The sequence below is a fragment of the Anas platyrhynchos genome, chromosome 2 (genome assembly GCF_047663525.1).
Source record: "Anas platyrhynchos isolate ZD024472 breed Pekin duck chromosome 2, IASCAAS_PekinDuck_T2T, whole genome shotgun sequence".
Classification (NCBI taxonomy): Eukaryota; Metazoa; Chordata; class Aves; order Anseriformes; family Anatidae; genus Anas; species Anas platyrhynchos.
The window spans coordinates 132579458-132596624 of NC_092588.1; the positions used below are offsets into that span (position 1 = coordinate 132579458).

Genomic DNA, 17167 nt, shown 5'->3' on the forward strand with positions numbered 1-17167 from the left:
ACTATCCCAGCTGATACTAATTCTGCCATAAGCTGAATGCAAGATGCAGTCATTTACCTGGGAGCTGAGTTTAGCTGCATGTTGTTAGCTTCTTACAGCTGACTAATGGGATACTTGGACGTGTGACTGAAGCTGACAGTTTAACTCAGAATGATCAAAGATAGCCATGGCCTGACATATCAGCTACAGAGAAGGTACAGTACATTGAGGATATGCACGTAGGAGAGTGTCCAGAGGTGATATTCAGAGTGTCATGAACTGAAATCACTGTGCCAAGAAAAAACAAAGGTTGAGTGCATCGTTGATATGAAGTAGTTAATGAATTAAATGTAGAAGCTCTGATAGAAAACAATAATGAAAAAAAAATGCAGGTAAGAGAAGCTTTCTGCACAGTAATTTCATTGGACAGTTTAATCAAACATTTACATTGTTTCATTACCGTGCTCAATGGCAGTAATGCTGCATGAGCAAAAACAAAAACTAGATGAAGAATTCAGCCTTGACCAAAGCCTGTGACTGAAGTCTGTCTTAGGTTTGTGTGTAACACTGACTCGGTCACTATTGATTCTAGAGGTTGTGTGAACAATTCTTAAATAGCCAAGAATACAACAGAGACCAAGTTTTATAGGAAATTGACAGACAGAAATAGGCATTGAAGGAGCCAAACCTGTAAAAGATCAACAATTGGGACAGAAAGACTCTTTCTTTCATTTCTGTTGATTTCTCTAATATTTTATTTTGAATTCTCAGCAAGAATTTGAGCTAGGATTGTCATTTGATTACTGTACTCATTTCTATGCAACTCTGTTGACTGATTCATATTTTAGAAGCAGCAGGCTTTCATTGAAGATGAACCCCCTGCTCCTCTTTATGAGAGCTAATGACACACATTCCCTACAGTTCCAAACAAACCCCCTAGCAAAAAAAAAAAAAAAGAAAAAGAAAAAAAAAAAAGACGTTGCCATCATAAACATTCCTTAAGTATTTTTTTAATTCCTTAAACCGATCAAACCATGTGAGGTTTACCATGTGATGTTTTTCAGAAATAGTAGTTCCCATATCATGTTTACTTGTCACAAAAACAGGGGGAAAAAAAAGCATAACCTCGAGTTTAACTGCTGGAAGTCACTTTTTTGTTGGCATTCCTACTAGGACTTTTAAGTAGTGATACATTTGACATCTTTAAATAACCCCTAAATGATTTCTATTGTCAAAGAGAGATATCTCAATTAAAAAGATAGTTGAGGTTGTTTTCTGCTAGGCTGTCTTTATGACAGCTTTTGTTTCCTAAATATAGATTCAAAAGACATTGGAAATTAGAATAAATTTATCAATGTAATTTCACTTGGGAAAATTTTCCATTCCCACTGGACATATTTATTGGAATCTGACTGTAGCTAGCCACATTAATAGCACACAATTTATTTGATTAATTGACCCTACATTTCTGTTCATAAAATAACCTCTCCCATTTTGATTTCTGCTTTTTTTATTCATGAGTATTCAGTGAATGTTTTCAGCATATTTTATGCAGGAGTTTGTTTGGGAGCTGTTTATTTCATCTAATCAAAATGATTTTTTTCTTATTATTTTAAACAGGATATGGCATGACTTGAAGTCTTCAGAAAGCATTGTCTTTGTTCCCTACTTGACTTTGCCACTGTAAGTGCAGTATCAGGAACAATTCTGATACAACTGCTGAACATCTAGCATTATGTTTGAAACTCTGACCTACCAAGAGATGCATGAGTCCATGCAGAAGCAATCCTTATACAATCATTCATTGGAAACAATATATATATATTTACACAGATATACATTGAAAAAAAATGTAGAGAATGAAAATATAGGAGAATTAAACAGTTCTGAAGATCAAGAACTTCTATAGCTGAATACTCGTGCTATTATCCCTCCAAATGTCAAGCTATTCTCTTGTTTTTCTCTGAGATGTTTTCCAACACAGAAGGATCTTTCATGCCTTACTTCAACCACCACATGGCTAGCTACAGTTAAAACATTAAAAAAAGGACAGCATGGACCATAGTCCATAGATTATGCAAGCAGATCTCTATGAAACCAGTATTATGAGATGTACAAGCAATGAGTTTGTTATTTTACTTAATAATTTATTAGCACAAATCCACAGTAACGAGCCTTTTCTAAACAGGCAGAAGAGATAAATATTTAAAATATTTGTAAAGTCTTTTGAGATGCAAACAAAAAGGCAGAGCACAGCTGTATTTACTGAAATTCCTAAAAATTCCTAGAATTCATGGATTAACCTTAAATCAATCATTCAATACTCTAAGAGCTCTATGTGGCTGTACTGTCGCAGTCTAACATCCCCAGCAGTGTACAGAGTTGGAGTCAAAACTAAATTTTCATAGTGCACCCTTAGGACCATCACATTTCCACCAACAAAAAACTTTTCCTGACAAATACATGAGTACATACGCTTGATATTATCTGAAGTGTTTTAAAGCCTAGGAAGTTTAAAACCTTTCAAGAACAATTGAAATGCAGGTGTAAATTTAGGGGACATAAAAATATATGAGCAAAAATGAGCCAGGAACATGTCCAGCTAGATGAATTTTAGCCTGAATCAACAGGCTAGCGAAGTCACAGCTCCACCTGTTGAGCTAAAGCAAATCATCCACCCATAACAGCTGACAGTACAGATTTTTACTTTTCCTCCCCCCCCCCCTTTTTTTTCCAGACATAGATCACTAATATTGTGCCACTTGGCTAAAACAAAACATAAAGGTTTACATACAAATCACATAGTCATTATTCTAGGTAAAGGGGTACTGTATCTACTGAGCCATTCTGACGAGAACCTGGATTTAAAGGAGGGGTCTCATGGCAGACCAAAGACAGGACCTCATTCTTCTTGGTAAATTTACTAAAGCACACCACAGTGGCAGAAACATTGTTAGAAATGAAAGAATATAGAACCCACTCAGCTCTTTTTGACTTCACAGGAAACTTGCTTATACCAAAGACAATGAATACCACTAATGAAATACTTATATCTCACATCAGAAATACTTACATGCTTAGCTATACATACATGCTCTTCTACATCTATTAGAAATGTTCATTTCTTTCTTCTGTGCTAGCTATGAATAGCCACTGCACATAAAACAAAGCAAGATAAAATGTAATGAAATATTGTTCCCAAGCACTATATAAAAATGGAAATCAAGCTAATATCATTTTATGACCATAGAAGTCAATGGCTAAGTTCTCATGAGTCTGAATGGTGTGAGCAATGAACATGCAATATTTTTGTGGAAAATAAATAAATAAATATAAAGTAATTTTTATATATTTTATTATTATTATTATTATTGCCTTACATGGTCATCATTAAAGTACATATATTTTTCTGAAAGGAAAAAATCTGCAGTGGTCTGCAAAAAATATATATACATCAATAGCAGTTAGACTTCAAATCTAGATCACAGATAGAATACTCCATACAGGTCACACATGGCTTCCTCAGATAGTCACCATTTGCATACCTTTGTAATTTTAGAAAACAGTAAGTGTTGGTGTTTGAACACTCCAAAAATACATTCATCAAAATATATATGTATAAATAAAGAATGTATTTGAAAAGCCTACTTTGGGTTTCATTTCAAAGATAACGATGTTTTGCAGACTACTTATACAGAAGTTGAATTAACAGTCAGAATCAGTCACAGCTCATGGTTTCAAATTTCAGAATTAATCAGAAAAAATATATTGTTCAATAACAATCGGATAACTGTTATTATCAAATTACTTATTATCCAATAATTATTGTGAAAATATAATAAAGAGGATATGTTTAGGATAAGGTAGCATAATGCTTGTTTGTAAGCACAGTTCTGTTATAGATCCTTAGTAGCCTAAACATAAATTCAGCAAGTTCTCAGCAAAATTATTACTCTGTAAGATTCACAAAGACATTGATTCATGATCTTTTCTATCATGGCAAAAGAAAATTTTATAACCTAAAAGCAGAAATGCAAAATCCATACTGCATTCACTTTCTTATGTTCCCCATTCATTAAAACACTGAAACATGTGTGAGCGATTCTCCTGTTTTCAGTTAAGCATGTGTTTTGCTTCTAAAACATAGTCACAAACCACTGGCATCTACCCTACAGTGTCTGGTGTGACCCCACAATTTCAGAACATTCCATAAATTGGGCAGAATAAGAGAAGCAGTCGTACCTCCTCTAATCTACTTAGTCACACGTTTCCATATTCACAGAAAGACTGAACCATATCATTACAATCTGTTAACCCACCCAATAACTTTTCCAAGACTCACACACTGCTCCTAGCTAGCAAATATTATGTGCATTAAAGATACAGGCACAAGCTACATTCTGATACCTTTACAATTCTGTAGAACAGCATGTTATTCCAGTGACTAGTGTTAGTTGAGGCAGCAGAGCTGCTCACAGAGGAACCAGGTACACAGCAAGAGAAGGATACCACCATTTGATTCACTACAAAGAAGCTGAAAATACAATAGGTGATTCATACACAGCACTTTTTTATCAAAGGCTAGATAATGTTGTTCCTTACTCACTCCAAATAATCACACAGTGAAGTGGCTTCATAAGGTTATTCTTTGTGCAAGGAACCCCAGATTTGTGCAAAATCCCAGATTTTTATAATTCAGATATTGGTAGGTAGTGTTACGCTTGCATTTCTATTTGCAGATTGTACCACTCTACCAACTCCTACAAGCAAGCCAATGAAGAAAATGGGATTATTTGTGGCAGCAGAGAAAAGAAATAAGTAGGAAAATAAAAGTGTGGATCTTGTAAAGGTAATATGTATCACAAATTCAGGCAGCAGAACAGAACTCGTCTTTTTTAATACTGAAGGTTTTGATGTACTATTGATTATGCACATTTTTATGTCACATTTCTATATTTGTACTCCTGCTTATTTCCCCACTCTTTAAAGATCTGTGCACTGAGCAATCGTCATCCATAAAGCTACAATATTATTGCTGTTTTACCTAGCAGTATTACTTTAAAGAAATATATATTCTCAATGTCCAAAAGCATTCCCAATGCAAATATTAAGAAAACACTGTGTATGCAATACAGAGTAGCTGCAGTAAGTGCCAACAGAAGTTACTCTAAATTAGAGTTGAATTGCAGAGTAACATCCTGATTTTAAACAGACCAATATTTTACAATATTGCAATTGACTGTGCAACAACTGTGAGGGCATGGCTTTAATATTCTTCTTGTTTTAAGTCCATGACTTCTTTTGAAAGGTCTCAAATGCTATGGATGAGATTGTAAATATATAAAATTAATGGACTGCTTTTTCATAAGTAGTTTTATATACCTGAAGGCCTACAATAACATTTCTTGACTAAACAGCTTAGCAAGAAGAATTATTTTTCAAAAGTTCAATCAAGAATGGCTTATAAAAATGAGTGTTCTGATAAATACTCTGGTACAGGTGGTCTGAACTATCCATAACAGAAATTCCATTAGTTAGAATTTTTGAAGAGCTGCCAATGACACTTTAAATTTGAAGAGACATCTAAATAATGACAAGCAATCCTCAGTCATAGAAAGTACAGTACAGAATCCGTAGTCCTCACACTAGTAAACCATTGATTTACATAGGAATGTTATCCTGTATAATACTGAAGGATAAAGCCATACAATCAGCTCTATAGTAGCCTTTGTTTCTCAAGTGTTCAAGTGTTCTCAGCATGTTGCTAGTGTGTTGCTTTGTTTTTGTTTGTTCCCTCCTCCACCCCCCTCCTTTATTTTTATCCTGTGGCTCATCCATGCATCTCTAAGATAAATACAGAAAATACTGTTACAGCAGAAAATTATTTCCCATGTAATATGAGGCTTGTGTTGTGGGGAGGTGAGTTCCCATAAGACATGACAGTCACTAAATATTTCTAATGTTATTTATGTTATTTCTGACATAGGTATGCAGTGGGTGGGAGAATCCCTATACTCATGGGGCCAGATCTAAAACTACTGGAATTGTCAGAAATCACCACTGTGTTCAGTGATTTCTGGATCAAAGCATCAGGCGTTTTAACTAGGAAGGCAAGTAACATCTTCTGGTATTCAACCAAAGAGGCTAAATTGCTTAGATTTTAAGTATCTGTTTATTTCTCTTCCTAAATAAATTACATAAATTATATATACATATGAATATCAGATTTTAATTACAGGTGGTTCCAAGAATGGAGGCTACTAGATCACTTCTTTGCTAATATTATTTTGGCTGTCAGCTCTGCTGCTAAAAGAAGTCTGATGATCCTATAGATCTTGTCCCAGCAATCAAAATTTAAGGAAATGTACAAAGAAAAAGTATATTATATTTTACTTATAAGTTTCTCAAAAGCACAGCAAAAAGCAGACTGATCAAATAAGCACACAAAGACAAACAACTGGGATGCATGTAAAAAGAAACAGCCAGGCTCTTCATTCCTTAGATATGTTTGCAATAAATGAGTCTGTGAGATTTAAGAAAAATAGGGCACTGGTATTGTTATCATTTGGTAGTCACCCAGAAAAAAAAAGCCTTATATTTCTCCCCTTTAAGCCATCCGAAGATGTGGAAAGAGCAGGTAATCTTCCCATGCACTGGTCAACCTGTCGTCTAAGTGACAAAACAGCTAACAGAAGAAGTGATACCCTAGAGGACACTGGCAAAACCAACACGTGAACAGACAGGACAGAGACCAACCAGCAGACAAATCATTTTACAGCAGACAAAGGGGCAAGAAAGAAAATACTACTAAACTACCCCTTGGAGAGAAAGAGACGGGCCACCTAGAGAGATGAATGCAGTGTGAAAAGCAGATGAACGTCACTGAGACATTTGTCACTAGCTGGACTGCAAGACGCTGACATTAATGAGGATGGCATTTGGAAGATAAAAGCAATATCTCTGAAGCAGACAATGCAGTTTCCAGGCACCATGCATGGGGACATGTCGTAATCAAAAGGGACTGGAAAATGTTCACATCTAGCAAAAGCACCACAATCACTACTGATATTCATGAGAAAATATGGATCAGGAATAAATGGCCTATGGTTTTGTCTGCAGGGTTGGTGGAGATTGTAGGTTGTTTTTTCTCTCAGCCCAGTCAATTCCCATCACATTCCGTTATTGAAGGGCTCTCCATCACTCATCCACTTATACCTTCCGTGTCAATGGTTGGTGTTTCACCGACAAGTGCTTTTCAGGCAGCAGACCTCTAGAGGATAGCTCTGTCAACAGCAAGTGGGGATTTACAGGGGTGGAGGATCTTACTTGAGGATTATCTCCTCTTGAAAGCAAGGAGGGAGCTGGGAGATACCCTAAGCTCTGTCTGTGAGGCCACAAGCAAGTGGAGTGAGCCAGATCTGTCTGCCCTCACAGGTGTCCCAGAGCACCACCACCCTCAGAACGACATCAACATTTGACTACATATGACTCTCTCCCACTATAACACAGGAGATGGGAACTGTCACTATTAATTTATTAATCAATCATTCCTTGCTCTCATGCCTCAGTGTTAGTTGCATCCCACAGTCCATTTTGACTCTGATGCTCTCAGATGTTCCTGATCTCTCCCAGAAAGGAGAGGATACAGTGGCCTTCGGATGGTACAAGACAAACCCAAACATGCCAGAGCAACCTTCCTGATCCCCAGAGGCATCCTGCTGGGGACCTTAGATAATTAAATCCAAGACCCCATGCCTGCTTCCCTCCCCACTCATGTATTGCCCCTCTGGCCAGTATATCCACAGAAAGCTAAGAGGCTGCTTCACCACTAAAAGAAAGCCACACCACAGCAACAGCTAATATATCAATCTGCTTGGCAGCCCATCTACTTCTTCCTCCAGGAAAGCCAATGAAGGCAGCCAAACCCCAAGTCCGGAGCAAGTTTTGGGTAAGAACTCACTCGGTACTGACCCGAAATATTGACTAGTCCGGGACAAGGTGTCCGTGAAAAAGAGGAGTTTGGTCGGTGAAAGAGGAGTTTGATCGGTGGAAGTGGAGTTTGGTCCGTGTAGAGCCGTCACCGAGGGCCCGGCCGGGCAGAGCATGTGGAGGGGCGGCTCCGGGCGCTGTCCGTGGTGCTGGCGCCGCCGCCCCGGAGCTCTCCGAGGCGCTGCACGGCCGGGCCGGGCCGGTGATCGGGGCCGGGGGGCGGCTGGGCGAGGCGAGGCAGTCGCGGAGCGGAGCACCGCAGTGTCAGCCTTGCCCCAGTCCGTCTGTAAGCACTGGTCTGCTCTCCTCGCGGGTCTTGCGCTAGCTTTCCCCGGCTCAAAAAATATTCCGACAGAAGGGAGAAGAAAAAGAAATACTAACAACCACGTGGGCTACTCGTGCTCTGAAGAAAGTTTTGGACGCGGATCCAGGAACGAACAGAGAAATGGGAACACGCACTAACCCGACCGGGATGAGCACAAGCTCTTTCTGCTTCCTCTTTCATGTTGTGTGCAGGCAGCGCAGCTCCACGTGCAAAAGTGCTCTTGTCCTCAGCCTCCTGCAGAGTACCGAGCACCTCCCGATCGTCCTTCAAAACCGTCCCTTTCTCTCTCTCCACTTCAATTAAAAAATCGAAAGAGAGGTGGGAAGTGGTAGCAGAAAGCTGACTGAATTCCTCCTTTAATCACAAACAAGCCCAGCAAGACGGATTCTGGGAAAAGAAACTGTATTACAGAGCAGCGACCAGTGTCATAGTAGTTAAAATAGAAGAGAAAAGCCTCTCACAAAAATCAATTCTTATGTAGATGAGGCGACATAAGAGTCTCTCTCTCTCTCTTTGCGGGCTTAGTGAATTTCTAATTAGCCCAAAGAAGCCCTAGAGGAATGAGGAAGAAAGGGCGGGAATATTGGGATATCTAGTCATAACAAATATTGCCGTGCTCTGGATTATTGCCTGGAAATACACTGAAAATGAGGGGACCCAACACCATTGTCTCAGCCGAGTTATTTCCCTTGACCTTCGGCTTTGTCCATCCAGGCTGAACAAACTTCCTGAAATGAGCATCGCCCCTGCTCTCTGCCAGACACACAACTTCGGCCTCTTTAGGTCACAGAAAGGCAGAGAGGATGAGAGGCCGTTTCCCCTCCAAAGGAAGGGCACCCTTAGAGGTTTAAACAACAGCCAGAAAAACGTGGGGTTAAACAATAAACTAGTTAAAGTGCTGTCCTGTTGAACAGAGAGCAGTTTCCACTGCATTGAGAACCCGCCAATATATATCATATCAATAAAAAAGAGCTCTTCGAAAGCTTGCATAGTAATTGAGATTGGAGATCTTTTTTGATATGGGTTGGCATTTCCTCATATCAATCTGACAGAGCCAACTCAGGAAATTGCTGGTAATATTCATCTGGGGAGCACTTTCATTAAACGTAATTCATTCGACTTTCACAATAAATTGAGTGACATCCTTACAGCAGAACCTTTTTATCCTTGATGAAGTGCTTGCCAGCCTTTGGTTTTCCACTTTATTGTCACATTCCTTAAAGCAGAATCGTCAACATGTCAATCTGCTGCATGAAAAAATGCTAAAGCTGTATTTACAAAGCACCCAGGAGGTGGTTTAATGCTGACTTACAAGAAGAGCGAGTTGGGAGTTAAACTATCTGATAAATCACAGCATAACTTCACCAAGCCCTATCGGGGAACAGAAGCCAATGCTAAGGAGGGAAGGATGGCTCACACATTCATTTTCTCCAAGTGCTGGCTATTCCGAGCAATTGGTTTCTTAACCTGCTTCATCGCACTTTCCAAGACGACTGGGAAATTGGCTTTTTGTTAATTAAAATGGCGGTTTACGGATGCAGAGAAATATTAAAGAGCTTAAAATGGATACCTCTAGGTACCGACATGGAATTTGTGGCAGGGAAAGGGATATTGGACTGTGCTTAGGTGCCTCCCTAAAAAGTGAAATCTATTCCAAGCGGCTTTCTTCAGAGATTTAAGAAGTGAAAATAGTACGTACTAAGCACCAGAAAATATATATATGTATCAATGCGGGAAACCCCCTTCAGAAACTCCTAGCAAGGTCCTTGATAGTTACAAAGGAAGAAAGCCCGCAAAAGAATGAGCTATCTTCCGCTTAACAGAAAAATAGAGCACAGATAAGTTTTTTTCACCAGTTCCAAGTGATTCGAGTCCCTTTATTAATCCTGTGCTTCATCTTCCGAAAGGGTAACAATTTCCTCTACACCACCGCGAAAGGGTCTCAAACTCCTTTACAGAGGGGGAGCAGATCATCTCAAGACTGCGTAAAGTCTCTAGCAGAAAAAGCCCTGCCACTTCTCTCCCTCTCTGCCAAGCGCTCTCCCCCTCTCCCCGCCTTGGACGTGAAAATTAAAAATAAATAAATAAATAAATAAATGCAAGAAATTGCTTATCTGGATTAAAAAAAAAAAAAAAAAAAAAAAAAAAAACACGAATGCTTTCAGCACCAAATACCTCTGAGAAAACACTGTGGGTGGTGATTATGACAGGACAATGCTTTCCCTCTCTTTTGTTTTTTATTTTCTTTTATCTTCGCTGCCTATAGAGGTTTCTTTCCTCCCACATCAAAGTAGGACACAACCAGCAACTATCTTTAAAAAGGAAAAAAAAAAAATCAACTTATCTTCGCCGGCACGTGATAGCTCTTCACGTTCTCCATAGCTTTCATTAACCGGGGTGAAATGGCCGCAAACAGTGCAACACGGAGCGAAATTAAATGTACACAAACTCTGGAGCCACTAACCCCCTGTTTGCCCCCTCAGCAAACACCGCATCAGGTGTGCCACCGCTGATGCACGCGATTTTAAACCACTATCATTCAGGACATTTCTGCGGGAGCGCTTCGCTCGGCTGTCAGGAGGCCTCCAAACGGCGAGGAGCAGACCTTAAAACCCCAGCCCGGCTCGGGGAGAAGGTCAGCAGGCTGTTTCCAAGACCCTTTGCCATTGTCCTGTAAGCCAAGGTGCCGGAGTGTCCCGCAGTTGGCTGACAAAGCGCTCGCAGAGCTGCGCCCCCGCGGAACTACCTCGCAGCCCTTGTCGGGGTGGGGGGAGAAATCCCCCGCGATTTGCTCCTGCTCCGCTTAAACGCTGCACGGAGGAAAAAATCTCTGCCAGTCAATGCTGGTGTACAGCCTAATTTCCAAACCCGCCGGTGAAGAAACTCTGCTGGAAGAGCACGGCAAGCCGGGGAGGGGGATGTTTGCCCTAGCAGCACGCAGCGCAAAACTCGGGTTGGTTTTAGGTTCACCCAGACGGTGAGCTCTAGCCCCTTTAAAGCAGGGTGAGCCCCGCAAAACAAGTTACACCTTGCTTGCACCATGCGGGAAGTTCCCCCCGGAGCAGGCGGGGGCAGAGCCCGCGGGCACGCCGGGGACAAATCCTGCTGCCGCCCGGCGGGGGCTTGCCGGGGGCAGAACGGGGCCAGGGCTGCGGCCACCAGCCCGCCGCCCGCCCAGCGGGTCCCCTTGTCTGCCTGCCCTTATCTTATCTGCCCCGGCCTTTTGCCCGATCTTGAGCTGGCTCCCCGAGAAATAAGTAGTCAGGGTCCGTGCCGCTTTTGCCAGCAGCTTTGTCGTGCGATTCGCAGGCGCTTCTGCAGCATGTTGCTTCTACCCGGGAAAAAAAATAATAATAGTAATAATGAAGAAAGAAATGAAAAGAAAGTGCCTGGCGTTTTATTGTCCTGTGGTGTCGGGCTGGAGATTCACCGGCAACTAGGCAGGAATTAAACGGGAAGGTTTCAATTAAGGGAATGGTGTAAAACCCCGGTGTCCTTATAAACAGACAGAACTGAAACCTTAAAAATAAAATACAAAGTCTACAATCTCTGTGTGGCTTTTTCTTTCTTAATATCTACGCGCTTTCCTAATGACAATTTTGAGCTTGACACAGCGCTGTTAGTTAAGAAAACATTATTCGTTAGAATAAGACTAAGATGTTCCTGAAAGAAAAGAAGGGGAGGTTCGAGGTAAATACGACCGAGCATGGCATTTTGAACAATTTCTGTTGCTCTTTAAATCTGAAGAAACAAAATACCTGTAAAGGTTGGCTCCTAATTCTACCAAATAAATACAAAGTTATTCGTTTAGGCCAAAAGAAACGCACTTCGAGTGTAAGTCAAATACAGCATTTGCAATACGCTGCACAGCTCAAAACAAGGAGAACACGCATGTCTTGGATGTCTAGCTAATGTTCTTATCAATAAACATAATAGGGCGAGCCAGCTCTACCCCAGCAAAACTCTCACTCGTTTGGATCGGCCATGACCTCTATAAATTTCAGGCAATAAGGCTGACTGGCATATGGCTCTATTAAAAAGGGGGAGAAAAGCAGAAGCACTTTTTTTTTTTTTCCTCCAAGATTTCATTAGGAAAAGGTTTAATGGTGGAAGGAAAAAAAAAAAAAAAAAAAAAAAGAGCAGCGGTTTGCTGGGTGGAGAGGAATCAGAAGCCGGCGAATGAGGAACTTGAAGGCAGCCCAGCCTGGCTGCGGCTGTTCACTTTCTCTGCACAGCGCCTGGCTAAGGCGGAGGGGAAACATGTTTTCCCTCTGTGTTATCAACCTCCCTCAAGGAGGATCCTTTAACAAACTCAGTGGGAAGCTGTTGGTGTTGTCATTTCATTTCCCCTTCCTAACAGGCTGGGTACAGAAAATCCAACTCCTGCTTGGCGCTGCCCGAGTGATGCTCAGGCGGAGCGGCACCGGGGGCTGCACCTCGCTGCCTAAAGCCTAACAAAACTTCGTGCTCCCAGGCTGATAAGCAGTTTATCGTCGCGCAAACTTTCGGATTCACTCCCTAAATGCAGAGCATGGGGAGAGGGAGGCTGGCGTAAACGTGCGAGCAGCGACTTAGGAAGTCTTGGGCTGGGCAGGGAAATCCTTTGGATCCCCCTCGAGCGTTTTGGCAGAAGACGCAGCCGAGCCGAAGAGCACATCCCCTCCCCCTAGCCTGCCTTTTATTCCTTTTTTTTTTTTTTTTTAACCATATTCGCATTGTTTCGAGGGAAACTGAAAAAAAAAAAATCGTCTCCTTTTCTCTAACGCCAAACACTCGGAACACACACACACACACACAAAAAAAAAAAAAAAAAAAAGCATTCAGGTAATGAAGTCTGTAACTAAACGGTAATTGAATCAGCATAATTTGCACACTGAATGGTTTTCAAATGCTCCCAGTTTACAATTAAAGGAGAATTAATGCGCTTGTTGTTCAGACTGCGGCGCACTAGAATAAATCCAGCACTGTTGTTGTAATGAGTCGGGAGCAGTTTAACTGCCAGCAAACACATTTAAAATTTAACACGATGTATCGATCTCGCTCCGGCTTTTTGATAGATTATTCGCCGCGCACTTTTCTCCCCCCATGCCCCCACCCCCGCCTGTAAAACCGTCGGGGCTGGAAGGGAAGGGAATTTGGGGGGGGGAGGGAGGGGGGGGATACCGAGGGAGGGTTCGGGCCGGCCGCGACCCCCTGCGCTGGGCTCTGCGCGGCCGCGGGAGGAGCGCGCAGGCGGCCGGGTCTGCCCCCCCCTCCCCAGCCCCCCGTCGGTCCCCCCCACCCCCGGCCGGGATCGGCGGCCCGCAGCGCCCCCAGGCGGCCCGGCCGCGGCAGCGCAGGGGGTCGCGGAGAGGAGCGGAGCGGGCAGCGCCGCCCCCCGCCCCCGCCAGCCCCGCAGCCGCAGCCGGAGCATCCCCGGAGCGGGTGGCGGGGTGCTTGTGGCTCCTGGAAAAAAGGCTCCTTCCTTGCCCTCCGCCGCGGGGAGGATGCTCCGCAGAGCGCTCGGCTGATGAATGGCGCATCAGGCAGGGCTGGGAAGGGGCAGCCCGCCGGGGGTTGCTCCTGGAGGTTTTTAAGGGGGGAGAAAGTGGGAGCGAAAGGAGATAGCGCCGCTGTTTGCTCGCGTTCCCCCGGCTAATCTCAGGGGAGATTCGCCACAGAACCAACGGGACCGCACACGGAAAACCCACGCAGCTCCGCTCCTCGCTGCGCGCTGCGCGCCCGGGCTTCGCATCCAGGATGGGCACGGTGCTGGAGGGCTGCTGGGGGGCTCTCGGGGGGCTGCCACCCCCGGCCGAGGGCAGGCGTAAGAAGTTGCCTCCGCTCCGGAGCCTGCCAGGGAGCCCCCCCGGAGGCGTTGCCGTGCCCGCACTGGCACCGGGGGGCCCGGTCCAGGAGGTGGCACCGGGGAGCCCCCCGAGCCCGCTGTCCCCGAGGGGAGCAGAAGTTGCGGGGTTGCCCCCCCTGTACCCTCTTACCGGCCCCGGGCTGCCCGGAAGGCGGCGGCAGTTGCCGTGAGTTTGCTCGTTCTCCGCCGGGCTGCTGCCCCCTTCCCCGCCGCGCTCCCCCCGGCACCGGGGGGCACTCACCAAGTAGAGGGTGGGCTGCAGCAGAAGGACCGCGTACCAGTAGACAGCCTGCATCCTCGCCGCTCAAACTTCCCCCGCGCTGCCTTCGCTGCCTCTTTGTTCCTTCCAGAACATAGATCCACCTGACATCCACTTTACAGAACGAGCGGAGCTCTCACCAGCCTAGACAAAAATGAAATTATAGACCCCATGACCACAAGACAAGGTTAGGCTTGAGACAAGGGGGGAAGAGAGGTGCGTAGGAAAGGGGGGGCGGGAGAGAAGGAGGAGATGGGGTGTGTGGATGGGGGTGGGGGGGAACAAAAAACGATTAAAATCGAGTTAATCCGGCGGCAGAGTAAAGTGGTCGCGCGATCCAGGCTGGCTGCGGAGCGCCCTGTGGGCAGCGCTACCGGGCTCTCGCTCCTTTTGCCGGGCTGGGGAGCCCCGGGGGTGGGCTGGGACGGCCCGGGGGTGCCACCGCCAGCCCCACCGCCCTCCCGCCCGCCTCCCTGCGCGCCCTCGCCGGGCACCGGGCGGCAGCCGCCCGCCGCGGAGCCCCGCAGCGCCGGAGCGCGGAGGAGAGGGGTCGGGGGTGCGGCGCCGGGGCTCCGGCGGCTTCAAGCCGGGACCCCCGGGCAGGCTCCTCGCCCCCCCGCACCCCCCGCAAGCCCACCTCCCTCCTCTCCGCCGCTCCTAAAGCACCCAAAATGCTCGCCCCGGGCCGGGGCCGCGCCGCGGGGCGCCCCGACGGGCTCCGACCCCCGACCCCCGGCCCCGGCCCTCTCCGCCCCCGCGCCCCGCGGACAGCCCCGGCGCCGCGGGGGGGCCGCGGCGGGGATACGTACGGCGTGGGGGGTCCGACGGCGGCCGGGGCTCCGCGGGGCGCTCCATGGGCGAGCCTAGAGGGGCCGAGCGGCGCGGCGCAGCCCGCCGCCCCTGCGCATCTCCTGGCCGCGCTCCGCGCCGGGCCGTCCCGCGGCCGCTGGGCATCCGGCGGTGGCGGGGCGGCTGGCAGGCTGTCCGTCCCCCCCTCGCCTCCCCTTCTCCGCACACAGCCGAGCAGGACACTTACGGGAGGAGGGAGCTGCCCGGGCTGCCCGCTAGCCTTCGGCGGGGGGCGCGGGCAGGAGCGGCGGCAGCGGCGCTCCGGGGCGTCCAGGGCGATTTGTCTCTATTAAAAATGCCTTATCGGCGAGGGAGCGGCGAGCGCCTGCTCTTTAACTTCAGATAAAATCTATCTGCAAAGACCTTGGCCGAGCATCTCGGAATAAAGCGCCGGAGCCGAGCGCCGTCCGAGCCTCACTGCTTGGGGAGAGAGAAAGAGCGGCGGAGGGGGGAGGAGAGGGGGGGGCTTGCCTGGCGGAGAGGGGAAGGGAGGAGGGAGAAAGGGGACTTCAACGGCGTCCCATCCTCTCCTCCGAGCGGGGTGATGAATCAGAGCCCTCCCCGAGCGGCGAGAGCCGCCCCGCGCCGCCCGCCCTGCCTGCCCCGCCGGGCTGCTCGCCCTGCCCAGCGCCGGGAAGGAGCCGGCCGGAGCCTCGCTTTTTTCCCCCTCTCTCTTTCATTTCAGTTTTTCCGCCTCCCTCGGGGGAGGCGTCCCGTGCACCGCCAGCCCGGAGCAGAGCCGGCCGGGGCTGCGGAGCCGAGCTGCGGGATGGCAGGGAGGGAAGGAGGGATGGAGGGATGCTTCTCCCCGCCGGCAGGAACCTGTAGCTGGACGGCCCCGCGGAGGGAGGCTGGGGAAGCTTGGCCCTGCCCCGTGCCGTGCCTAATCCCGCCAGCTGTCATGCAAAGAGAAAGGTCTCATCGACCTTGTTTGCCTTCTTCTTTACAAGTCCTGGGGTTTCTTCTCCTGCCCTCTTCCATCCTCCCCAAACCGTACCGTTACCACTGTGACATTGGGACAGGGTGAAGGGGAGGATACCAACAGCACAGGGTTGCCTTACCAGATCCCCGGCCTCGACAGCAAAGCTCAGATTTATCACCTCCCAAAGGGGAGCCAAGAAGCAAGCCAGAGTGCTGTACAGAGCAGGAAACGAGAGAGAGAGAGAGAGAGAGAGAAAGAGAGAGAGAGAGAGGAAGGACTTCACTTGTCCTGCCAAATCCTTGCTGCTCTCAGAGCATGTCCTTGTAATTAACATTTGCAATCTGAGGCTTCAATACCAATCTGTAAAATACTGTATTAAGTCGGGGGTCTGAGTCTGGGATGCTGTAATAAGAGGGGAGAAGGAAAAGGAGGAGGAAGGAAATGAATATTCCTTGGAAGGGCGGCACCATAGCTTCCCCCATGGCCATCGCTGCTCCAAACACCTGGAAGATGGACACCTCCATATGTCCCCAGCACCATCCCTCTGTTAGACATGTGGGACGCTCACGTCACGGCTTTGAACAGGAGCATGCAGCCTGCGAGGAATCATACTGTCATCCTGCCCCTCCAGACAGCCTCTGCAATACCATGCAGGCTGAAGCTGCCTAGGGACTTCTTGTTTCCAACGGGTAACAAATCAAAAATCACAGCTGACTTATCCCTCCTGCCAGCTGCCTCCTTCCTGTCTTTTCCACTCTTATTCCCCATAAGTGAGGGGCTTTGTCTGCATTTATTAATCAATCTATAGATAGAAAGATAAATGTTACTTTCTTAGCACAGAACAAACTTGCCACAAGCTGCGTGGAGCCTACTGATGACCTAGGCTATGGATCTTTGCAAGAAGCCACTGAGATACATATTTAGACCCAGCATGGTTGCTCTTACCTCAGATAGGAGATTGCAGGGTTGATATGGAGCAGGAAGAGCAAATGCAAT

At 46.6% G+C, this 17167-nt stretch overlaps 1 protein-coding gene across 4 annotated transcripts in view; it reads right to left on the minus strand.

The window, feature by feature from the left end:
* Positions 1-16415, minus strand: part of NXPH1 (neurexophilin 1) — a 150730-nt gene extending 134315 nt beyond the window's left edge. Inside the window, exons 1-2 of one of the 4 annotated variants that reach the window (XM_038175434.2) lie at positions 16311-16415; positions 14383-14544 (exon numbers count right to left, since the gene is read on the minus strand). In XM_038175434.2, coding sequence (XP_038031362.1) covers positions 14383-14436 — 54 coding nt within the window. In that variant the 5' untranslated portion in view covers positions 14437-14544; positions 16311-16415. The other 3 variants (XM_072033618.1, XM_027450851.3, XM_038175433.2) reach the window with 3 other exon arrangements.
* Between the last annotated feature and the right edge of the window lie 752 nt (positions 16416-17167).